The sequence below is a fragment of the Mastomys coucha genome, unplaced genomic scaffold, assembly GCF_008632895.1.
Source record: "Mastomys coucha isolate ucsf_1 unplaced genomic scaffold, UCSF_Mcou_1 pScaffold11, whole genome shotgun sequence".
Lineage (NCBI taxonomy): Eukaryota > Metazoa > Chordata > Mammalia > Rodentia > Muridae > Mastomys > Mastomys coucha.
The window spans coordinates 16049102-16074062 of NW_022196893.1; the positions used below are offsets into that span (position 1 = coordinate 16049102).

The 24961-nt window shown below is 51.0% G+C and overlaps 1 protein-coding gene across 2 annotated transcripts in view; it reads left to right on the forward strand.

Annotated features, from left to right (window-relative positions):
* The first annotated feature begins 3868 nt into the window (after window positions 1-3868).
* Fbln1 (fibulin 1) overlaps window positions 3869-24961 on the forward strand; it is an 85431-nt gene continuing 64338 nt past the window's right edge. Inside the window, exons 1-3 of one of the 2 annotated variants that reach the window (XM_031351755.1) lie at window positions 3869-4127; window positions 21398-21503; window positions 23818-23953. In XM_031351755.1, coding sequence (XP_031207615.1) covers window positions 4049-4127; window positions 21398-21503; window positions 23818-23953 — 321 coding nt within the window. In that variant the 5' untranslated portion in view covers window positions 3869-4048. The remainder of the gene's footprint in view (window positions 4128-21397; window positions 21504-23817; window positions 23954-24961) is intronic. The other variant, XM_031351748.1, reaches the window with a different exon arrangement.

Genomic DNA, 24961 nt, shown 5'->3' on the forward strand with positions numbered 1-24961 from the left:
CTTTTGCTGTTATAAATAAGTCTTCCATGGCAATAACCCAGTAAAAAGAAGAAAGAGATACAAATGGCACAGAGAAATACAAACAACTCATAACGCAGGAGATGTTTGGTTCTTTGTGGGAATGGACATCAGATTGGTTTTTGTTGTTTTGTTTTTGATTTTGCTGGTGAAAATAGCCTACAAGAAGAAACATTAGCCTACGCTGGCTGGGAGGCGAGAAACTCCATGCTTGGGTCCTGTCTCCTGAATGTGAATTCCTCATTCAGCTTCCCCGAACCCATGCTGGGACCTACAGAGACAGCCCAGCCTGGAGCACAAACTCACACTGCTACAGTTTCATACCCTACAGAATCCTGAACATCACCTGACAGGAGACTGTCCAGTAGTTACACCCATAACGTTCACAGAGTGGGCACACTAGGTCTTACCAAGACATAGACACATTTCTGCAATGGGGTTTGGTAGGGAACAGATGCTCAGATAAGGAGTGGAACTGGGGCCAGGTGTCAGAGGACAGGACGTCCAATCCCAGTGGTTCCACTCTCCAGGCCGGAGACACCCGGTCAGAGACTCACCAGCCATAACATAAAGCTGCTCCCAGAGTCTCCCACACTCCAGGGGGCTGAGGTCAAGGGCCAGTGCTGCTGTGTGCCTCCATATACTCAGAGAACATGGAGCATGCTGGTCTAAATGGCAGGAGTCACTCTCCAGGGACAGCGGTGCTGAGGGGGGACAGTACGATGGATGTGGGCATGACCACCATGGTAAACCATCATCCAGTTCAAGCAGATGGAGGCCGGGAGCCAGTTTGAGGGAAAGTAAGGAGATTGCACAGAGCACTCTGCAAGGACAATTCCAAGGGCGATGTTGGTCCAACACGGCCAGGCCATTGGTGTGGGCATCCTCTCCAAAGGATTTTCTGCACAAGGCTGGGGTTGCTTTTGTGCTGGACTGAAGTTTTGGCAGGGTGTCCTGGGAGAGTTGGTTCGAGTTACTGGGTAATCATGTGTGAGAGCCCCTCCCTCCCTCACACCCTCCTGCTGAAGGACTGTGTTTACTAGGGCCTGACATCAGTGACTCCATGTGGATATACAGCTTCCTCTTCCTTCTCTTCTCCTTCTTCTTTCATTTCCTCTTTCTTCTTCCCTCCTCTTCATATTCCACTTGCCTCTTGCTCTCCTCCCTCCCACCCCCCAATTTTTTTTTTTGAGGTAGGGCCTCACTATGTCGCTCAGGCTGGCCTTACACTCACCGGTCCTCTGCCTACAAAGTGCTGGGATCACACGTGTACACCATCCCCCAGGCTGCTTGCTGTGGACCAACCCTGAGGTACTGACGGATAACAGGGTAGCGTTTTGTGCAGACTGTGTGAGAATGCCTGGGGCTCCGGGTAGGTAGCCCCTCTCGGCATCTGGCCTTCAGTCTTTCCAGGGACTTCTGAGAGCTGGGGTCTAACCTAGAATGTGCCCAGGAACCCAAAGCCACCTAGGATTCGGGACCTGAAGTCTCCCTGCTGATCCAGATCATTTTGCAAATAGGGATACTGAGTCTGGGGCCAGGCTGGAGAGAGACCATGGAGAGAGGAGGTTGGGACTGGCAAGAGTGTTCCTGTGCTGTGAGGGTCTGTGGCTCCTATCCTGTCACATGGCTGGCGGGGAGGGAGCCAAAGGATGCTTGGTAATCGCAGACTCTTCTGCATCATTTTGTATCCTTTACTTCTCAACTGATCAAAGTCCTATCACATTTAACATGAGTACAAGAAGACTAGTGGGTGAGTGACTCACAGGAGCGTCACAGTGCTGGAAGTGGACCTGGGGGCTGTAGTCTCAGAGTTATCCATTCCCTTCATTCTTGGTCTCCACCTCTAGCCCATGCTGGGGGTCTCAGGATGGTCCCTGTTTCCCTGACATCTGATGTCTGCTTTTCCAAGCTACTAGGCCTGTGACAAGAAGATGGGGAAAAGCCGTGGGGATAGGCTTGGGGCAAGTACCTCAAAAGTGGGGGAGATGAGGATGGGATAACTGGCAGAGCCTGGCTGAGCACAGACCTTGGGGGTCCTGACTTGACTCCCCTCAGCCCCATTCTTAGTTCTCCAAACTCTGCATCAATCATCAAATCCAAAATGAACTACTAACAAGTCTCCAATCTGTTCACCACTCAGAGACCATGCTCCGGCCTCCAGAACCACGTCCAGGCAAAACCCCCACCGTCCTCTCTGGCGCCAAAGCCGGTGAGCCTTTGCAGAGGCTATTTCCTCTGCCCGCCCTCCCTTCTCCCTTCCCTCTTTCCCTCTCTCCTTTTCTTTCCTCACACAACCTACTCATTCTTTTTTTTTTTTTTTAAGATTTATTTATTTCATTTATATGAGTACACTGTAGCTGTCTTCAGACACACCAGAAGAGGGCATCAGATCCCATTACCACGTAGTTGCTAGGAATTGAACTCAGGACCTCTGGAAGAGCAAGCAGCCAGTGCTCTTAACCGCTGAGCCATCTCTCCAGCCCCGACCTACTCATTCTTCTACTCACTGTGTAGCTGGGGGGACGGCCGTAAACTTCTGATCCTCGGGCTCACACCTCCTGACTGCTGGAATTACAGGTTTTGCCAAAATACCTGCTTTATGTACTGTCGGGGATCCAACCCAGGGCTTTGCACATGGTCAACAAGCATTCTACAAACTGGATTGCAGTGACCTCCTGAACTGAACTCAAGGGACATGAACTGAGCCAACAGCCCCTTCCTCCAGCCTCCTTGGTCTCTTTACAGACCTCTGGCATTGGGCATCTTTTGAAATGAGGTTTCATTCAAAGACAGCTGAACCCAGTGGTGCTCGATGCCTGTAGACAGAGCGACTCAGGAGGCTGAGGAAGGAGGGTCACTGGACTCTAGGAGGTCAAGGCTAGCCTGGGCCACAGAGCATGACGCCCTCTTCTCGGAATAAAACAGAAGGGCATATTTTGTAAATGAACAGCCTGATAAGTTTCCATACACTGACTACCTTAAGGGAACCACTCCTCAGTTGCTGCCTCTACAGGCTACTCTGCCCAGGAGCCCAGTCTCCTAACTTCTTACCCACTCCGTCCTTTCTGCAAGAAGCTCTACGGAGTCAAAGTTCATCTGTGCTTGGTCTCACTCTGCACCCTCAGAGTTTAAGGTCCTATTGTGTGACTACTCCCCTGAGTATTTATTCGCTGTGGACGATGTTGGGTGGCTCCCACTGGACGTTGTGGATAGTTTATCTAGCTCCAGTCTGTTTCCAGATCGGCACATTTATGAGTGGAGCCTAATCCCTGTCTTTGAATTGCTGGTCCCACAGCTAAATGGTGTCCTATGGTCCTCCAAATGTACCTGAACAGTCTTTGTTTTTATTTTAATCTCGATGTTGGTTTTTCCAGACAGCGTTTGTCTGTGTAGCCCTGGCTATCCTAGAACTCCATCTGTAGAACTGACTCAGGAGATTTTCCTGCCTCTGCCTTTGGAGTGCTGGGGTTAAGGGTGTGTCATCACATCCAGCTGAAAGTCTTAATTTTTTTTGCATTGATTTCATTTATTTTACATAAGTGCTGGAAATTTGAACTCGGGTCCTCGTGTCTTCACAGCAAGTGTCTTATCCACTGAGCCTCCGAACCATCTTCCTAGCTTTTTTTTTTTTTTTTTTTTTTTTTTTTAATAAATCGGAGAGTCCTCTAAACTGGCGGCTGCCACACATTCTACACAAACAGGCTTCCGCTGGTCTAGCCTAGGGCTGTCCGCTGTCCTGACGTGTCATGTCAGACACTTTTCATGTGACCTTCCGCCTGTAGGTGGGTGGCACATCTCACAGCTTTGCTCTCTGCCAGCATCCGGGCAGGAGAGTCCTGGTGGCGGCGCGCTCCAGCTGCGCGGTGCGGGAGGGAGGGTCCCCGTGGGCCCCGCCCCCGCCGCGCCTCCTCCGGGCGGGATAATTGAACGCGGCGCGCAGGAGACTCGCGTTGGCTGCCCAGGCCCGGCTAGAGCGTGTAGCCGCTGCCCGCCGTGCCTTTGTCCGCCGCCCGAGCCCGCCAGCCCCATGGAGCGCCCCGCGCCGTCGCGCCTCGTCCCGCTGCCGCTGCTGCTGCTCGGCAGCCTCTCGCTGCTGGCGGCCCGAGGTAGGGGCGCCCCGGGCCCACGGCCCCGCACTAGGTCCCCACCCGGGCCCCGCGCTCCCTTGGAAGTTGGCAGCTCCCGATGCTCCGGAGCGCGCGCTGCACGCAGGGGGGTCATCGCACGGTCCCCAGAGCTGCGTGGAATCCAGGCCCACGACCTCCCCTTCCCAACCAGATTTCTGGCTCGGCTCCAATGCCCTCCTCGCTAGGGGGACTTGCTTTAAATTCTTTTACCTTCCAAACAGATCCTCCAGCGGTTCAAGCCGCCACTTCCTCTGCTGGTGAAGGCAGCTTGAAGACCGCCTGCTGGGCCGTGGGGGTGGGAAGAACTCGGTACTGGAAGTAACTTTAGTGCATCTTTTAAACCGCCTCCAGCCCCTACCTCGGGTGCAGGGGGTGGGGGCGGGAGCAACTGCTGTACCCATTTTGCTCCTGAACAAACTGAGACATGAAGACAGGAGCAGTAAGTTGTTCAGAGATGGGGGCAGAAAGAAAAGAGAAAATAGAGGAACGTCCCAGAGGCTAGGACGTTGGTCATCTCTTCCTTGCTGGGCCACCGGAGTACCTTCTAGCGGATTGGTGGCCCAGAACCTCTTCCCAAGTACAGGAAATTTAGAATGGAATAGGGTCCGTCTAAGCTGTGCTTTTCTCAGTTCAAAAGCTCCAAGGCCTAACGGCAGGCACTACACCTGTCTATCAGAGAAGCTGTGGGGTTGTAAATCTATGACCTTTAACCTCTGATTCAGGGGTTCTCGGAGACATGCCTGGCCCTCCTGGAGTCTTTGTTTCTGCGAGAGGTAGGGGCAGATCCACACCACCCTCCTGATCTCTGATTCTTTATCCCTGAGTTAGCTTAGTTTCTTTTTCAATTCTTTGACCCTCTGGTCAAAAGGTCACGGGTTGTAGATAACTAACGACTGGGTGGAGTCTGGAGAGAGGCGGAGGGGAGGGAGAAGGGACTGGCTAGTTCTGAATCCTGGAGGAGTTCTCGCTGTTCTGGGCACTGGCTGCAGCCTTGGCACATCTTGGGTCACTTCTTAGTGTAGGAGACAGGGTGGGTAGGCTCCTGGGCCTCTGTTCGTGCCAAGAGCTTTGCAGCCCCTCAGAGTTCCAGGAGGTTTCTTGGAGCAGACCGTGCTTGGACACAGATGGAAGGTGGGTCTGTGGGCCAAAGAAGGCATTTGAGTCTCCTGCCAGGGAGAGTGAAAATCAGAGAGGACTTTTAGTAAGGGAGGAGCCACACCGTTGCAAATGGCAGGGACCTCTGAGACCCCTATATTGCTGCAGAGAGGAGACAGGTGGAGAGACAGGAGAGGTGGTACTCAGAGTGTGAGCACTCAAACTTGCTAACCTGGAGTCACTCAGGCCTGTAAGCATCATTCTTCATAGAAAAGCTTTGACCTGAAGCCAGCCAGCATAGAACATCCCGGGACCCATTTTGTGTCTCGTAGGGGGAGCTGCCTTGAGTTTGATTAGTTCAGTTTGTTGTGGTCTTAGAAAAGGGTTTGAAGCTGCTTGGCTTCATTCTGCAGCTTGTAGCCCTGTAAGGCCAGGAGACCCTGATCTCAGGCCCCAGAGAGCTGTGGGGTGGGCAAGAGAGCTGACATCTAAAAAGGACCTTAGGGAAGCCAGCAGAGTACCCTGTTGCTAATCAGCTGCCATTCATTTGGCCACCGATGGACTATGTGGCCACCTATATGCAGAAGAGCCCTGACTTTTCTTGCTAAGGAACAGAGTCGGCCTGTGATTGTCCTGTGACTATCTGTCCTGTTGGACTTGGCTGCCTCAGGACCAGCTGAGGGTGTGGGGAGGGAGGAGGTGTTGGGAGAAACAGTTGTGTTTTCTCCAAGGCTTTCTTGGCCTCTGGCTCCAGCTTGCAGTTTCCGACTGATTAAAAGAAAGTCCTGTTGGGAGGGAGAACAAAGGCCCTGAGCCCTTGGCAGAAACATGTGGCTGTGAGCTGAGCTCCTGGAAGTTTCCCAGTCAGGAGGTGGAGACTGGAGGCAGGAAGATGGGGCTGGGGGTTGGGAGAACCCTGGGGGCAGCACTGAGACCTCCAGGGCTTAAAGTTACTAGCTCTGAGTTGCAGTTTTGGAGTTGGTGTGTCTGTGCCCAGCCCCTCTCCCCACCCTGGAGTCTCACTGTGAAGGGCAGAAGTCCTGGAAGCCAGCTCCCCAGCTCACTCATCAGATTACCAGGGTACCTATTGCTTTGGAAACCCGTTTTCCTATCTACAGAAAAATCCGGTGGAATGGCTGGGCGATTTCCCGTTTATAAAACACGATAACAGATTCCCACTCGTTAGCTTGCCTCAAAGGTTAAGGAAGAGAGCTAAGCAGCAGGAGAGCCATCTTGGGCCCTTCTCAGTTCCTGCTTTGGAACTTCAAACTCTTCCTGAAGGAGCCCCAGACTGCAGCCCTCACAGCCCTGGTGGTGAAGGTCAGCAGAAGCACTCGCTAAATAGCCGCCCAGGGACAGCACCACGCCAGACGCTGAGGTTTCCCGGATGTGGCAAGGGATGAGACAAATTCAGCCCTTTCCCTTCATGTGGCTCGTAGCTTCCAGGAGATCCAGATAAATGAGCCAAGCCCTAATGGCTGAGTCAGGGGAGACTTTCTGGAGGAGGCAATGTGCACCCATGATCTGCATAAGAGAATTTACCTCAGCGTTTGCTGCTGGGAGGAAAGTATGCATTCCTGGCAGGAGAAAGAGCCTGAGCAAAGTCCTGCTGGCAAAAGCAAACTTGAGCATCTTAGTCATTTTTCAATTGCCGTGAAAAAACACTATAGCCAAGGCAAATTCTAAAAGAAAGCATTTAATTTGGGGATCAAGGTTTCAGAGAGTTAGAGTCCATGGTCATGGTGTGGAGTATGGCCGCAGGCAGGCATGGTGCTGGAGATGTAGCTGAGAGCTTGCATTTAATCCACAAGCTGAGTGGGGCAAGGAGGGGAGAGAGTGGGTGCGAGGGAGTGGGTGCGAGGGAGCGGGAGGGAGAGAGTGGGAGCGAGGTAGCTAACTGGGAATGGTGTGTGCGGACTTTTAAAACTTCAAAGCCCACCTCCAGTGACACACCTCCTAATCCTTTCCAAACCATTCCACCAACTGGGGACCACATATTCAAATACAGGAGTCTATGAGGGCCATTCGCATTCAAACCACCACAATGAGATACCCAGGAATGTATAGGGGCTCTACCCTACCCTTGCGCCTGGGGGAGCCCTCTGCTTGTAACTCCCTGAAGGTCTAGTTACCTAAGCAAAAGGCATGATGGACAGGTAGTTTTGCAGATAACACTTTGGGTAACATGAGAGTCTGCCAGTGCACTTTTTTTAAAATTTGTTTACTTTTAAATTTGATATGTATAAGAGTTTTTGCAAAAAAAAAAAAAAAAGAAAAAAGAAAGAAAAAGGAAAAAAGAAAAAAAGTTTTTGCCTGACTGTATGTGCACCATGTGTATGCAGTACCTGGGAAGACCAGAAGAGGGCATCAGATCCACTATACTGGAGTTCCAGACAGCTATGAGCTGCCATATGGATTCTGGGAACTGAACCCACATCTTGGACAAGAGCACCCAATGCTTTTATCTTCCAAGTCATCTTTCCAGTCCCCAGTGCATTCTATCCAACAAAAGACTCTCCCTTTGTGAAATATCACATCGTAGCAATGTGATGAATAGCTGCTTTGACATAGCCTGTGTGGGTCCAATTTCTTTGAAATGATCTCAGCTATGGCTGTGTAATAAAATAGGGTGGGAGGAGAGGAACTTTTTCAAAATCTGGGTAAGGCATCTGCCCCACTCAGGGTGAGCAAGAGCGCTGATTCCCAAGCTGAACAGGCCTCTCCTCCTTCTGCCCCAGGCTGGTCCCTAAGTAAGGCTGGGTCGGCGATGGAGCTGGTGCGTGTATGTTTCCAGGGGGTGTATACAGGGGAGGGGGAATCTTACCCCCAAAGAGCGTAGGAGGCAGCTAGACTCGGTTCTGAAAGTGGCTCAGGATGGGTGAGCCAAGCCTCTTTTTTCTCCATGTCAGTCAGCTTCACTCGGTTAATGCTGTTCTGGGCTGTTAGGCTAACTCTCGCGATTCCCATCTAAGAGCTGACACCCTTGTGAGGTCTGTGGCCCAGCATTTTTCCGGGGTCTCTTTTTTGCTTTTCGGTCCTCTCACCTACTGGGGTTTAGATAGACTGAGTTTTGCTTCATGTGTGAAGTCCTGCCTTGCCTTTTGGCTTGAAAATTCTCTTGGGAGGATCCATCACTAAGAACCAGTACTGCCTGTAGTCTTGCTGAGAGTGGCTGTGGGGCACTATTATCCCTTGACAGCATGGGTTTGCGACACTAGTCCTGGACCCTGCTTCACTTACAGGACCTTGTTGCATGCCAAATGCCTCCTCCCAGAGGACTCTGTCGTTGTCCCCAACATACAGGGGGACAGTGAGGCTCACAGAGACCAAGGATCCCAGGCTGAGCATTTCAGTTCTAACAAGGATGCTCAGTGGCCTCGTCTCTTGCCAGTTAACCCTTGGTTTTCTTAGTCCCAGCGCCAGTGAGGGATGCAGCTCCCCCCAGCCCCCCGGGGCTTTTATAGTGAACCTGGGAGCTTTAGAAGCTGAGCTGGGTTGAGGCCCAGTCCACCTTTGCTCTTTCTGCCTGAATCTCTTTAGGGCCCATATAGAGTTGCTAGGGTCTCATGAGATCATTTACTTGTTCGGTGCTACCCAGTGGTGGCTGTCATTGCAAAGCATTGGGACAAAGTACAGAGTGAAACACAGCCTGACCCCGCCCTCCAGGTGTTAAGTTCAAGTATAATCATTTGTGCTAAGCGCTGGGAATGTAAGAGAACAAAGAGGCTGTTTGAGACAGGAAACAATTCTTCTGTGAGCCTGCGTGTTTGAGCGAGTTGAGGGTGGTTAGGAGTCCCTGAAGGAAGGGCTTTTGGCAGGAGCGCATTGGCCCAGGACCACCCAGCTGCAACTTCTTACAGCCAGGTGCGAGGACACATGACAGGTGGCTGGAGAGGTGAAGGAAACCAGGGAGGAGATGGTTCCTGGATGCTTAAGAGACCCTCAGGGCAGGGCAGGGCAGGGCAAGGCAAGGCAGGATGCTACCGGAGGGGTCAGCGGTGAGGATGGCGCAGTGTGTGCTAGACGTGGCACACAGGATAGCTGCCTGAGCTGGACCTGCTCCAGGGAGCGTCGGGGAAGATAATTCACCTTTCTAGCTGTGTGCTGCCCGTGCTCCTTGCCTTCCACTGCCTCTTGGCCACTTCTCCATACCTCAGACCCTTGTGCTGAGGCATGCCTATTCTGTTCAGTTGGCTGTCTTGTCAGGGTCTGCAGTTTTGGCTTCTTTAATCCTAGTCCCAAGTCCCTGTAGGGTCCCCTCATTCTGTTGTAGTTTTAGAGAAGGCAGTGGCTGAGGCCGTGGGCTGGATCCTTCCTTGCAAGGTGGGAGCTACGGAGGCTTAAGGGAGCAGGCCCTGGGTTCCACCCCTTATGAAACGCCAGCGCACCAGCACTCTCTGAGGGTCTGAGCTTGTTGAGAACCCCAGGGGCTCAATGGAGGAGACTAGCCTCTCGACTGGTCCTTCCTCAAGCCCCACCTACACTGTAGAACTAGAGGACATTTACTGTCCTGAGTTTTGGAAGGATGGCTCTCTGGGAAGCGCCTTTGCTTTCCCTATGAATCTTGCAGCCTAAGGCCCACACATGGGCAGGCAGCGGTGGGGAGGGGCAAGCCCTACAGCTGGGGAAACTGAGACCCAGGCCGGCTCCAGTGGGAAAACCCTCCATGCTGGGGTGCAGCTGGACTTTCATCTTTCCACAATGACACACTGAGAAGCCTTGAATGTTGATTAGATCTTGGTGGCCCCTCAGGCCGCTGGGAAACATAATCAGGCAAGGCCTCTATAACATTCATGGCCACCAGGCTGACACTCTGGAAGCCTCGACCTGAAGAGTGATACCTGTAACCCCATGCCCAGAGTCTGTACTGTCATGGGGGGACCTAGTGACCTTGATGTTACCCATCAGGGTGGGGTCTGCTGTATCTCTCTAAGCCATGAACGGCTGTGTGCTGGAACGCATGTAGTGGTGCTCTTGACACCTGACAGCTTTATGGCTTTTACTTAGTTGTGGGTGGATGGTGATGTCCATGTGTGTGGAGGCCAGAGGTTAACCTCCAGTGTTTTCCTTAAGAGCTGTATGCCTTGCTTTTTAATGTAATTTAACTTTTATTTGTGTGTGTGTGTGTGTGTGTCTTGTATATATGCCCTCGGGGGCCAAAAGAAGGTATGGGACCCCTGGAAATGGAGTTCCCTGGGCTCTGGGAACCAAGCTCAGGTCCCCTGCCAGAGCAGTGAGTGCTCTTCACTGCTGGTTCATCTCTCCAGCCCTGCTTTGCTTTTAAGATGAGACCTTTCACTGGGACCTGAGGTTCACCATTGCTAGGCTAGACTGGCTAGCAAGTCCCAGTAATCCTTCTGCCTCCGCCTCCCCAGTAACGGGATTATAAATCCATGGGCACTGAGTTCAGCCTCTTATGGGTTCTAGGGCTCCAGCTCAGGTCTGTCCACTTGCATGGAAAGCAAGTGACTGGCTAAGCCATCTCCCAGCCCCTTGGAAGTGTGAACTCACCTAGAAGAAAGTTACCCTCATGCCCTCTGCCTGACTGCCACAGTAGTTCTGTGGATCAGTGGCATTTTCTAGAAGAGGGATCTGGGCCAGGTGGTGGGTAGGAGCTGGAGAATATGCAGTTCCTATAGAATAACTACCCTGTTTGTTGGATTTTGCGGATTCTGTTTTATCCTGTAGTCTGGTCCACAGGACTACCTCCTTCACCTCCCCCTGTTCCTGCACATCTCGTGGAACTGAGATCCCCTGAGGTTGGAGAGATATGGCAGCTAGTTTGAGGCTGAGCAGCATTACCTTCTGTTTGGTGACATCTGTATATGCTGCTCTAGCTGGCCCCCATCTCCTGGATGGTTACAGACTGTTGTATGTCACCTGGGTGCTTACAATCAAACCCTGGGCCTCTACAAGAGCATCAAATGCTCAGTGCCTGAGCCACTTCTCCAGCCCCATGGGAGATCGCTCTTTTTGCTTATTTGTTTGTTTGAGACAGGGCTTTTTTGTGTAGCCCTGGCTATCCCAGAACTCTCTCATTATCTCTGTAGACCAGGCTGGCTTCAAACTCACGGAGATCTGCCTGCCCCTGCCTCCCCAGGGCTGGGACTAAAGGCTTGCGCCACAGCCCCTCCCTGGCAGAGGATGCATATCAGATATTTACAGTAGCGAATTACAATTATGAAGTAGCAACTTAGTAATTTTATGGTCAGGAGACACCACAGCCTGTGGAACTATTGAAGGGTTGCAGCATTAGGCAGGTTGCTTGCCTGTGATTGTCTGACTGAAAGTCAGCCATATTGGGTAAGAGAGTTTATTCTTGATTTATGCTGTTAATTGTTTGGGGATCTTGTCACACAGTCAGATGATGGAGTTAGAAGTTAAAACTAGTTAGGTGGTGTTTCTATAGACAAGCAAGCAGGACTAGGTTGCAACCCCTTTGGGAGTAGCCACTTAGTAATTTTATGTTTGAGGGTCACCACAACTTGAGGAACTGTATTAAAGGGTCCCAGCATTAGGAAGGTTGAGAACCACTGCTTTATATTCGAATGAGTGAACCAGGCTTAAGGCCTCTGGGCAGTATGTGTTGGGTAAGGCCCCAGGTTGGGCTTGGGGCTCTTCACCACAGTAAGTAAGGGGTAGCTCTCTGACCCGCCCACATCCCCAGGGGCAGACTCTTCTACTTTATATAAATAACAGTTGTGATCTGTCAGATAGCCTGCGGGTAATCATTTAGGTTTCATAGTTAGCCTTTGAAGAGAGTAACTTCAAAACCTAAAAAAAAGTGATATATCGGACTTTCAGAAATCAATGCTCTCCCTCAGGGAGCCCACACCCACAATACTCTCCCTCAGGGAGCCCACACCCACACTAGAGTATGTTTTCTGTTCCTAGACTCTCCTTAGAGAAGCCCAAACTTGGGCTTGGGTGTGTCTTATCTTTTTATCTGAGTACCTCTCCTCTTAATCCTCCTACTTAAGCTCGTTTTCTGTTTGTTTGTTCGTTTTTTTGTGTTTTAAGTACTCTTATTAAACCTCAATTCTGGGGCAGGAAAGGTGGCTCAGAGGTTAAGGAGCATTGACTGCTTTTCCGAAGGTCCTGAGTTCAAATCCCAGCAACCACATGGTGGCTTACAACCACCCGTAATGAGATCTGACGCCCTCTTCTGGTGTGACTGAAGACTGCTACAGTGTACTTACATATAATAAATAAATGAATCTTTAAATTAAAACAAACAAAAAAACTCAACTCTGCCCAGTCTTGAAATTCTTTTCTGCATTGCGTCAAAGCCATGATCATCCCAGGTTTGGTTTGAGTTGAGGTCTCTGCATGCCGTAGGCACCAGTGCTGACATTGTGATGGGCTCCGAGTCACTCTTCTCAGTGCTGGGGGTTTGTGCGCAGGTTGGAATGCTCGTCCTTCACCTTTCTGGAGGTATCACCAGAAAGGGTGACTGGGCCTGTGAGTGATCTGCCATGGGCCAGATGCTGTGGTATGGAACTCTCGGCACCTGTGAAATGTCGACTGGGTGGGGACTTTGCTCTGTAACTCATTGGTAGACACTGAGAAGTTGCTCTGGGTGCGATGTGGATGAGCCGTGGGGTGAAGGAAGGGTGTGTACCTCTGTGGGCTTCAGGGAGTCCGAAGATTTGGTGTTGGGACAGTAGGACTCAGGATGCCAGTGCTCAAGGTGACTTATATCATTCCTCATCCCCAGATGAATCTGTGGGAGCTGCACCTGCTTGAGGAAGAGGTCATAGGTGAGCAGGTGTGGCTGGCGGTCAGGCCCCTCCTCACTGCCCTGCTCCAAGCAAGGGTGCTGTGAAGCCACCCATCTGAACCACTCTGCAGCTAGAAAGAGAAGTTTATTTGGGAAATCAAGGTCCCGGCTGTCTCACAGGGATAGAGAGAGCGGCAACTTGGTGGGAGAGAGCAAATGGATTTTATGATAGTCAGCAAGGTGGTGGCCTTTGAGTCGATTCAGGCTGTTCAGATTAACCAGGAACTAGATGCCCTTGCCCAGATGTAGCTGGCCTTTGGGGCTGATAAAGGAGGTAGTGGTTTTTTTTTTGTTTTTTGTTTTCTGTTTTGTTTTTTCTGGCAAAGAGAAAACTGCTTTACAAGATTCCTGAGTGTGGGCTCCTGTTTACCCAGTAATGGTTCTCCTGTTTACCCAGTCAGAGTCCGTTTCCGACCTGTTACCAGCACCGTCATTTTGGGGCCCTGCTTTGGATCTAACACCTCCCCATGGCTACCTCAGAGACACTTGGGGGAAGACTCTTCCCAGGGAAGTTTTTTTTTTTTAAAAAAATTATTTGAATTATTTTTATTCGTTACCGCACAGTTTAACTGTTCCCATTTGGAATCTCACAGCTCAGCATGCAAACCATCTCATTGTCTATTCAGCGGCTCTTGAATGACATTCTGAAGTGCAGTTGACCAAATTAATCCCTTCACGGTGATCAGACCAGCACTGGCTGCAAAAAGACCGAGTTTTGGGCAAAATGTTCAGTTCCTTTCCTAGTGACAGAGAAGGTGGAAAGACTCACAAAAATGCTTGTGTTTTATTTTATTTTGGGGCAGGCAGGACCACACTCTGGAGTCCGAGCTCCACATCGGTTACCTAATCTTCCTACGCTGCGGTTTATAGGAATGGACTACTATCGAATGCCTAAACACTATTTTAAAAAACAAAAAAACAAAGAACAAAAAAACCATTCTCACTATGTAACCCTGGCTGGCTTGGAGCTCACAGAGATCCACCTGCCTCTCTACTTCCTTAGTACTAGGATTAAAAGTGTGTGCCACCACCATGCCTGGTGAAAACACTACATTTTTAAAAGATTTGTTTATATTGAGGTATGTGACTCTTTTGCCTGTTTTTATTATGTATGTGTATCGCATGAATGAGGTGCCCAAAAAGGTCAGAGGAGGCATCCTGTCTTAGTTAGGGTTTTACTGCTGTGAACAGACACCATGACCAAGGCAACTCTTATAAGGACAACATTTGATTGGGGCTGGCTTACAGGTTCAGAGGTTCAGCCCATTATCATCGAGTCAGGAGCATGACAGCATCCAGGCAGGCATAGTGCAGGAGAAGTTGAGAGTTCTATGTCTTCATCTGAAGATGGCTAATGGAAGGAAGACTGACTTCCAGGCAGCTAGGGTATGGGTCTTAAGCCCACACCTACAGTGTCACACCTACTTCAACAAGGCCACATCTCTTAATAGAGCCACTTCCTAGGGCAAGCATATACAAACCATAACACATCAGATCCCTTTGAGCTAGAGTTACAGACAGGTGTGAGCTGCTCTGTGGGTGCTGGGAACCAAACCTAGGTGCTCCTTGAAAGCAGTATAATCGGTAACAGCTCTTAACTGCTCAGCCATTGTTCTAGCCCCTAGGTGGTGGTGGTTGTTGTTGTAATGAATGTTTTCATTGTGGTGAAATGTATATCACACTAAGCCACCCTCTTAACAATCAGGTGTGTACCCTCCAGATCCCATAAGAGAACTCACTGCTGTGAAAACGTTACTACCGCTCATCTCTAGAACGTTCTCATCTTTCCAGACAGAAATTTCATACCTATTAAATCTTAAATCCTCACCCGGCCCCAGCCCCTGGCAAGCACTTGTTCACTGTCTATAATTCTTTATTTACATTTTTTAAAATGTGGGGGAAGGGGCAGCCTGTGTATGTGCACATGTGGAGGCCAGGGAACAACTTGCAGGAGTGGGTTTTCCTACTATGCGAATCTCAGGGATCGAACTCCGGTCTTCAGGTTTGGCGGCAGTCACCTTTACACTGAATCATCTGACTTTTAGAGACCTTCTATGTTCCCTTGTCTTGAGCGCTCTTAATATATTTGATTTTCATAAGGGGAGTATAGCTTGTTTATCTAAAAAAAAAAATATGTGAACACAGTAATGTACCTTTCTAACTAGAATGAGAGAAAGTATGTGTGTGTGTGTGTGTGTGTGTGTGTCCCTGACAGGTGAGTTTGTGTGCTTCAGTCAGCCTGGCTCTGCCCTACAGAACCAGTCTTGCATGGGACGTACACATCTTTTAAAGGCCAGCCTTCTCTTGAGGGTGCCTTTGCCCATCCTGGGCTGTGGTACCAGGGATGTGCCCTCATTTCTCCAACCCCCGCCCCTCCTCCACAGCCTTGTCTTCCTTAAGGGGTAAGAGGTGGCTGGTGCCCTGAGGTGGCTGGTGCCCTGAAGTGGCTGGTGCCCTGAGGTGGCTGGTGCCCTGAGGTGGCTGGTGCCCTGAGGTGGCTGATGCTCTGAGCCCGGTGGAAAGTAAGATCCATTTCCAGGGATCAAAAGCGGCAGTTCTAGACTCTCTAGCTCTTGTTGAACTTCTAGCAAGTTTTGCCCTTTGCTGTGCTCAGCTCCTGCCTGGGGACCTTCCCTCCACCCCCTGAGATGAACCAGGTGGAGCACCCTGCCCCCAACAGCCTCTGTAGTTTAGGGGTGGTCAAGCCCAGCAGTTCCTCGTTCTTTGGAACTAATGCTTCTTGAGCCTAGGTGGGGATGCTGGCCAATAGAAGTGCTGTGTGGACAGTGAGGGGAGGGAAATGCATCTCTGTCCATGGCGTAGGTCCAGTGCCAGAGAACAGGAGCGGGTAGGGCCTCGTTGTCTGCCAAGTCCTGGGCAGAGCTGGCCATGTGCTGCTTTAGGTTGGTGAAGCATAGCCTTGGTGGGGATGGGAGACACATTAGCATTGTTCTTGTTAGCGGTGAGGTGACTTGACTCAATTCAGCTTCAGTTCCTAACTCGGGGTTTGATGTCTGAAGTTCTTCCTTGCTATGATCCTTTGGTGGCTAAGCACTTGGGGTATCAGAAAGAGACTGGTGACTATGGCAACAGTCGGGGAACTGTTAGTGGGGGACAGAAATAGGAAAAACCCCGGTGGACTTCCGATAACTACAGGGTGGTGGCCCCAGATGCAGGTGTGCCTATGCCTGCTTCCTCCACTGCCCTCATGAGCATCCCTAGCTGCCACAAACCCTTCTAGACTGGGTCCTCATGGCCTCCTCTCCTCTTGGGCTGGAGCTCCCAGCACATCCTTAGACAGACAACTCCACCTTGATCAAGGAGCCCGTGAGCTTGGGCCATCGCGTGCAGCTCCAGCTGTTGACACAGGCCCTGCTCCGCAATCCCTGAGGCCTTGCTATTTGTCTACAGTGCTGGGCCTATAGAGTGCTGCTCGGGCATTGGTCTGCTCTGTGCACCTAGCAGGACTCAGAAAATGTTGCTGTCCCCAGCCTGGCTACACTCCTTCCTAGGCCATAGTGGGAGCAAGTAATTATCACTTAGAATAAGATTTCCAAACCCTCACGTTGTGCTCAAATGTTCTGCTGGGTCTGGGTATTCCTTCCTGAGAGAGAAAGGTTAGAAGTAATGCATTCCTGGCAGGCCAAACAGGGTCGGAAGTGGTTACAGCTTCTCAGTTCTGCCGTTAATTCCACTGATACTATGTCCTGGGCTGAGATCAATGTGGAGCTGAGAGCCTGCGGGGATGGGATCTGGGGACTGAGTGCGACCTTGTTTGTAAGGGCCTTCCACCCTGTCTTGTTTTTTGCTTCAGGGACACTCCCTAGGCCTCTGGCCATTGTCCAGCCTGGCTGTGGTCCCCGCCTGTCCTCTTCCTGGTCTCTTAAGGGAGCAAGCAGGCACTGTCCACTGACACATGAGATATCTCAAGCCCAAGGAGGGTGAGCTGACCCCTTGCAGCTTCCGGGAGAACCCCTGACAGCTTTCAGACAGCTCTGCTCTGCAGGTGGGCCTGGGACACTCTGCTCAAGAAGAGTGGAGCCACATTCCAGGGACATTCCAAGTTTCCACACTGCCTGGAAGTTTTAACATCTGATTGTCCTGCTGAGCGCACAAGGTTCATGGTGTCCAAGGTCCCTGCCTCCTTTTAAAACACATTAGACACCCTGGTGCAGCTCAGGACTCAGTCCCTACCCACCCACTTAGAGTGTAGCTGTGCCAGTGGAATGCGACCCGCAGGACTGGCAGAGCCTCCCCTCCCACAGGTGACAGCAGGTGTCCGTTCCATCCTCTAACAAGTTACAGGACCACTGTTTAGAACTTCTTCCACCTGCTCCACCCTCTCAGAGACTGCAGAGGTTAAAATGAGCTCTAATGAACAGTGAGGGATGGGCCAGAGGGCTGAAGTGGCCATGCCAGGGTCACACAGGGAAAGTTCCAGCATTAGCACCAGAGATTGTTTGGCCCCCAAGCTGTACCCTTCCCCCAAGTCTTGCTTTTGGGTTTTTTGTTTTGTTTTGTTTTTGTCTTTGTTTGTTTTCCTGGGGAGAGGTTTGCTATGTATCCCAGAACAGTCTTGAATCTAGACTTACAGAAACTCTCCTGCCTCAGCCCCCTAACTCATTATTTCAACTCTTTGCTTTCATGGCAGATTTGGCCAAAGTATAAGGGGACAAGGAACAGACTCACTGTCGGGGTCTCTGCTTGGGAGAGTGTGCCAGATAAATGGAACCTTAGGGACAGTGAGATGAGCCCAGAGTGAAGGGTTCTAAGATGGGAGCCCAGGCCCCTAAGACTGGTCTGCGTGGGCCTGCGGAGAAGCGACAGACAGTGTGAGGGAGAGCCTGGGTCTGGAGAAGAGCTTAAGGAGACAGACTGAGAGCAGGAGTCTAATCTCATCTGGTGAGGTTTTGTGTGTGTGTGTGTGTGTGTGTGTGTGTGTGTGTGTGTGTGTGTGGTGTTTGGGGGGTTGGGGCTACATGGAGAAGCTATGAGGACATACCACACATTTATCTAGGGACTAAACCACAGCTGTCTCTTTGGAATAGTCGGGACCCGGTTTTGTGTGAATGCTTTTATACTTGCTTTTTTGTTCTTAGCTTTGTGTGCATGTGCATTCATGTGTGTGAATGTGGGCATGTGCATGCCTTGGCATGCTTGCGGCAATCAGAAGACAGCCTTGGGCAGCAGTCAGAGTGCAACCTTGGTGTTGGTTTTCATCTTCCACCTTGTTGAATGACTGAGTGGGTGAGTGAGCGAGTAGGGCTGACATCAACATATGCCCTTCGCTCCGACACTCTCACGCTGTGAGGCCTGTGGCTCTGGAGGGTTTGATGTCTGAGCTTCAGTGAGGCCTGTGGCTCTGGAGGGCTTGATGTCTGAGCTTCAGCCCGCAGTGAACTCTGTAATCACCAAATGGAATCATGGGGGACCATGGAGAGAGGACAGCAACGTGGGAGTGGGCTGAATAGCTGACTCATCACAGATTGTTAGGCCCTGCTGTGAGACAAACCATCACCCATCCCAAGAGCATCCTTGGAACTCAGGGGAGCCTGGAAATTGTAAGAAAGGGATGGACACATCTTTCCCGTAGAACGCAGCTCAGTGTTCTCCAGGCATCCTTAGGAAACGGGGAAAGCTCTATATAATCCTAGGGGAAGGTGGTTCAGAGCAAAGGCCCTCTCTTCCTGGCCATGTGCAATGGTTCAGCTCACCTGGGCTCTGACCTCACTGAATGTTTCTGGAAGTTCCTCCTCTTCTCTTTTTGAGGTGTGCTTTACTAAGCCCCAGTCTCACTCCAGAGTGAGGTGTGCTTTACTAAGCCTCAGTCTCACTCCAGAGTAATCCTTATTCTGAGACCACCTGCCAGAGTCAGCCTTAGAAAAGAAATGAGCTTGAAGCACCCACAGCTACTGGTGCTGAACGCTGCTGCTAAGCTGAAAGGATGTTGGAAAGCTGATAATGAGAAAGCATGCGCTCTCTCTCTTCCTCTCTCCCTCTCTCTCTCTTCCTCTCTCTCTTCCTCTCTCTCTCTCTGTCTCTCTATCTCTCTCTCATGTGTATGTGTGTGTATGTATGTGTATATATATATGCATTTGTGTGTATATGTATTTGTGCATGTATGCTTGTCTGTCTGTTTATATGTGTGTGTGTGTGTGTATGCATGTGGCATCCAGAAGACAACCTTGAACACCATCTTCTGTTGGCTACCAGCACCAGCGTTAAAGAAAGGGTTCTTCTGGAAATAGGAGTTAGAAATAGATAGGAAGAGATAGAAGGAGATATGAGGGAGTGGCCACAGAAATACCTACCCACGTGGAAGGGTAAAAATTAGACAGCAGACTTTACTGTTCAGCCATCTTGAATTTAATCAATCTCCTTTGTTCCCCCAACAGGTAAAATACCTGGGGCATAAACCACTCCTCCCAAAATACGTCCGTGTGATAGTCCAATCAGCGACTTCCTTGTTACTCTGTGGGGGTGGAGCTTTCAAATGTAACTAGAACCCGGTTGGAAGCGTGGCGAATAGCAGGAAATGGGCAGAGAGGTGTGGCTATCAGAGGCAGGTCTCAAACCAGGAGGGTTACAATCTTCAGAATGTCATTTGCCACCTTTGAGATGGGGTCTTTCTTGGCCTGGAATTCCTTAAGTTATGGTGGCAAGCCAGCCAGCAAGCCCCTATGGATCCACCTGTCTCCCTCTTGCCAGCACTGAGATTGCAAGGGCATGTCACCATGCCTGGCATTTTTACATGGATTCAAACTCAGGGCGTTATGCTTGTAAGGCAAGCATTTTACTGGCTTATGATCCTCGCAGTCTTCATAGTGTCTGTTCTTTTAAAGATTTATTATTTTTATTTAAAATTATGTTTACATATGTGTGCCTGTGCATGGGTATGTGCGCATGAGTGTATGTGCACAAAGAGGCCGGGACATTGGATTCCCCTAAGAGGTGTGATGTTGGTGTTGAGAACTGAACTTGGGTCCTCTGAAAGAACAGTACATGCTCTTCACCTCTGAGCTGTCTTTCCTACCCTCCCATGGGTTTTTATCTATATGTATGAGTATGTATGTGCATGCGTGTATGTGCAAGTGTGTGAAGGCACCCAGTTCCCAGGAGCTGGAGGTGGTTGTGAGCTGCCTGAGAAGGATGCTAGGAACTGTACCCGGGTCCCCTACAAGAGCCTCGAGTGCTCTTAGCCTCTGAGCTATCTCTCAAGCTCCCATGGTGTCTCTAGAAGCTGAGGTTTGTAAGGTCCTAACAGACAGTGATGGCCTTCTACATAGCAATCAACACTCTGGCACTCTGTCCTGTCCTGAAAGTCCCTTGGACTGAGAGCAAATGTGTGGCACCTTAGGACACATTACCCTTCCCCGGGGTTTCATGGGGATCTTCTACCTGCCAATAAACCAAGGGGGTACAGCCTAGTGAGGCCAAAGACCTGGGCTGGGACGAGGGCGTAAGTTTCTGGCTCCATCCTTTGCGGAGGGCTTGTGCTAGCTGCTGGGCAGGACAGCTGTTACTTCTGAGCCTGGCATTGTGCCAAGCCAGCACCGCCCTCACCTCTTTTGTCTCTGTTTCTACAAAGGACTGTTATGCCTAAGAGCGGAACAATCCCCAGTCTTTCTGTCCCCTACTATGTGCTGAGGGTGAAAGCCCCTTTACAGCTTGTTACAAACACTAGATCAAAACCTGGATGTGGGCTCCAGAAGCTGCTGCAGAGATGGAGGGTTTGCCACTGTCTGAGACTTTCCTTCCTGCCCGCCCTCTGAAGGAGTCAGACCCTGGTCATTCCATGAGTGCTAGGTTGATGGTGCCCCTACCATTCATCTGTAAGCAGAACTCTCCTTTGGTGTCTGGACCAAGAAAGCAGGGGCGTGGCCTGTATGCGCAGGTCTCTGCACTGAACCTTGGTGCTTTCGGAGCTGGCCCAGGCATTTGTGGAAGGAGTAGGGTGGACGCTTCCAGCTGAGAACGGTTGGCATGCTCATTACTGGTTTACAAAGTGATTGAGAGTGTTCTGTGGGGCTGGTGAGATGGCTCAGTGGGTAAGAGCATCGATTGTCCTTCTGAAGGTCCTGAGTTCAAATCCCAGCAACCACATGGTAGCTCACAACCACCTGTAATGAGATCTGATGCCCTCTTCTGGTGCATCTGAAGACAGCTACTACAGTGTACTTGTAATAAAGAAATAATAAATAAATCTTAAAAGAAAAAAAAAATAAGAGAGTGTTCTGTGAGTACTCCCTGCCCTTCCAGACTTGGCCTGATGTTGTAGTTGGGGCTGCAAGGAGCAAGTGTCCTGATGGCACGGCTGGGGCTGGGGAGGATACCCAGCAGGGTCACCCATCCTCATGTTCTCTTCCCTACGCAGCGAATGCAGACATCTCCATGGAGGCCTGCTGCACGGAGGGAAATCAGATGGCTAACCAGCACAGGGACTGCTCGCTACCGTACACCTCAGAATCCAAGGAGTGCAGGTATGCATGCTGTTACTACTGTTTGACATGACATGCCCGTCTGGAGGCAAGTGGGAGAAAGGGCAGTGTGTGCCAGATGTCCATGATGGTGAGGGGAGGACCTTCCTCCCTCTGTCTGCTCCTTTGTGCTTCTGAGCCCAGCGCTCAGAGCTTGGCCCATTGCCCTGGGCTGCCCGGTGCTCGCTGGGGCATCTGTTACCTTCCCCAGCCTGAAAAGTAAAACCATCCAGATGTGTGCAGTCAGGTCTGCTACAGCTGTCTAACTCTGGGCAAGTTGTTTCCCGAAGTAAAAGGAAAGACCGGGTGGTGACTTAAGGAACCTGCCTGCAGACCCCAAGAACACAAACAGTTCGTCCATGCAGCTTCAAACATACCTTGTATTCTCTCTCTAGATTAAACCAGGTACTCACAGCGTTTGGGGAATGTAAAACCTTAGAGTAGATTATGATAATAGATTATGTTGATTATCATAGAGAAATTTATCCAATCTTTCCACAGTCATAGGTGGAATGTGGGAAGAGCATCCAGGGAGGGAGCAGCCGGCGTGGATGCTCAGGGGCAGGCTGTGCAGGATCTTGGGGGCAGCAAAGGCATCCAGAGAGTGTCTGAACAGAGTGGACCAGCAGGGCAGAAAGACACAGAGCCAGAGGGAGGTCGGGGTGGGGGTGCTCACCATTGCTCCTGGTAGTGTGGCTATTTCAGGAAGTAACTGGGAGCAGGGTTACAAATCCGATGGAGGTTTTAGGCATAAATTGGGTGCCAGACTTGTCTTTAAAAAGGCAGTTGACACGAGAGAGCAGAAGCTAAGAGACAGGCTGTTTGAAGGACTCTAGGAGATATGCAGATGGCCTGAGAGTGGGCAGTAGCCTGGGATGGAGGGAAGGGTCTGGCTAGGGAAGTTAGTGGCAGCACGGAGGAAAGTGGGAAGCAGGGGGGTGTCTGCAGTGGCTTAGAGGTTCAGTTTGTCTAGCTGGGCAGAGGAGAAGGGAAGCTGTTGGGAGAAGGCTGAGGCGGGTAGGGGTGGGGTAGAATCGGGCTAGGTGTCCTTAAACACCCAGAAACCCACATGAGCAACTGCTGGTCCTGAGAGGAGTATGGAGAGGCCAGCTAGAGAGAGAGAGAATCTCAGTGTTGCTCAGAGCAGACATTGGGTATGAGGGGCCAACCGCAGCACCCTGGGGCCCTGTTCTAGGTGCCCAGTGAATCCTCTCCCTAAAGCCTCATTAGGGACAACGCCCCACCCCTCACCAGGTTCAGACAGCGCTCAGAGGAAGAGGGTTTGAGACAGGCAAAATTGAGTGACCCTAGACTGGTTGAGTCTTTGGTTTTCCAAACTGGGTTCCCTGGAGCCTTAGCAGTTCGTGAGAACCCCTGGCTACCTTAAAGCAGAGGTGCGTTGGGCAGCCTGCCCAGTCTCCTTTAGTGAAATACTTCTTGCCTGCAAATCCAATGAAGCAGGTGTGAAATTCATGTCACTGTGTAGACACACCTGTCCATCCCGGATCTGGAGAGACATGGGAAGCCGGGTTCACTTCTGAGCTCTGGGTAGAGGAAAGGCTGGCTGGGGCCTCTGTCCTTAGGCATAAGCAGAGGGCATAGCAAGGGGAGGCAGGGAGCTCCTATTCTCTTGCAGACAGCACAGGTTAGGCTCCTGTTTCTGCCCTTGCTGGCTCTGCCTTTAGGTTACTTTGGTCTGGATGAGAGCCATATTTGATACCCTTCCGTCTCCGTTGCCTACAGAGCTGGCTTTCTGGCCTCCGAGATGTCCCAAAATGTGTTTGAGTCTGAGGCATCGACTCTGGCAGGTTCAGGTCCTACCGCAGCTCTGGTTTTCTGAGGAGCTCTTCGTAGCCAATCCTGTGGGTGGTGGGAGGCTGGGACTAGGCATCGTGGTTGCTACTGTCTTCCAGTCTAACCCTTCAATAAACTATGTCAAAAGACTCTCTGAAACTTCCCCTCTGAGCCTGGAAAATGGAGCCGAAGTTGAGGAGAATTGAGCTAGGTGGAAGGAGGGGGAGGGTGAAGCCTGCAGCAGGTTGTTTCGTTTATAAATAGGCGAAAACGTTCTATAGCCAATCTTGGCAAAAGGCTCAACTGTGTGCCGAGTTGGGGGTCTCCTGGCTTCCACCCTGGGCACCACTCTGCATTTCCTCTCTCTAACTAAACACCTGCTAAGTCCTACTGTGCGTCTCTCCCCCTGAGGGAGCTGGGATGTGGGGGGAATACTCCAGAGGACATCAGCCCTCTCCTCGAGCCTCTATTCTGAGCTTGGCTTCACCAAGGAGTCCTGGCACAGCCACTGCTCTGCCCATAGGATGGTCCAGGAGCAGTGTTGTCACAACCAACTGGAGGAGCTGCACTGCGCCACGGGCATCAATCTGGCCAGCGAGCCAGACGGCTGCACCTCGCTCCACAGCTACAACAATAGCCTTGAGACCATATTCATAAAGGTGAGTAAGGCTGAGGATCACACCAGGCCACCCTTCTCCCTGTCCACCTTTCCTTGTGACCACTCAGGTACCCTAACCCCTCTCATTCCCATGGTAGGCCTTGCTAGCCAGACTTCCAGATAAGGCAGGGTGTAATGGTGACAAGCCAGCTCCACCCTGGGGAAACCCTGTCTCCGTCTTCAGACAGAAGAAGGCAGAGCAGGGGTTTTCTGGATCCTTCAAACTCCTCTCAGTTCAGGGCAGGCATTTCCCTGTTGCCCAAGAGGCTCCAATGCCTCTCTGCTCCTCAGGTAAACTGAGGCTCTGAGCTCACGCCAGACCCAATAGGGCCTCTAATAACATGGGATTCTATAACCACACACTACAGGGAGATGTTGGAGTCCAGAGGGGCCCACACTCCAGTGGCCTCTCCTTGTCAAGGACTTGGAGGGGATTCTCTATAGAACATAATTAGATTAGGTAGTGGGAGGTCTTTTCTCAAATGTTCCTGGGGCCCTGGGTCTGGGCCAGGTGGCAGGGCTTGCCTTAGATATGGAAAGCTTTGCTGTGTTGTGTGCACGGGAGCTGACGATGGCATCTCTAAGGCCTGAACACATATAGACTAGTGGTCAGGCCCCACCTGCCCAGGAAGAAAGCCAGTTGTCCCCTGAGTGATTTCCAGAAGAGTTGATGCCAGTGGCTTCTGGGGCGATACCCATCTCCCTCAGGAGGTTGGTAATGGAATCAAGGAGTGAAAATCTGATTACTGTCTGGGTTCTGGGTTCTGGGAGGGTGGGTAGGAGTGTCTGCACACGGCAGAGACTGCTCATGGGTCCAGACTCTGCCTCGGGAGCCATGGCCTACCACAGCTATCCGGCTTTTATGAGGGGCTGGGAGAGGTGCTCCTAAGACTAAGACATGGGGAGTGTCTTAGTCAGGGTTTCTATTCCTGCGCAAACACCATGACCAAGAAGCAAGTTGGGGAGGAAAGGGTTTATTCAGCTTACACTTCCATGTTGCTGTTTATCA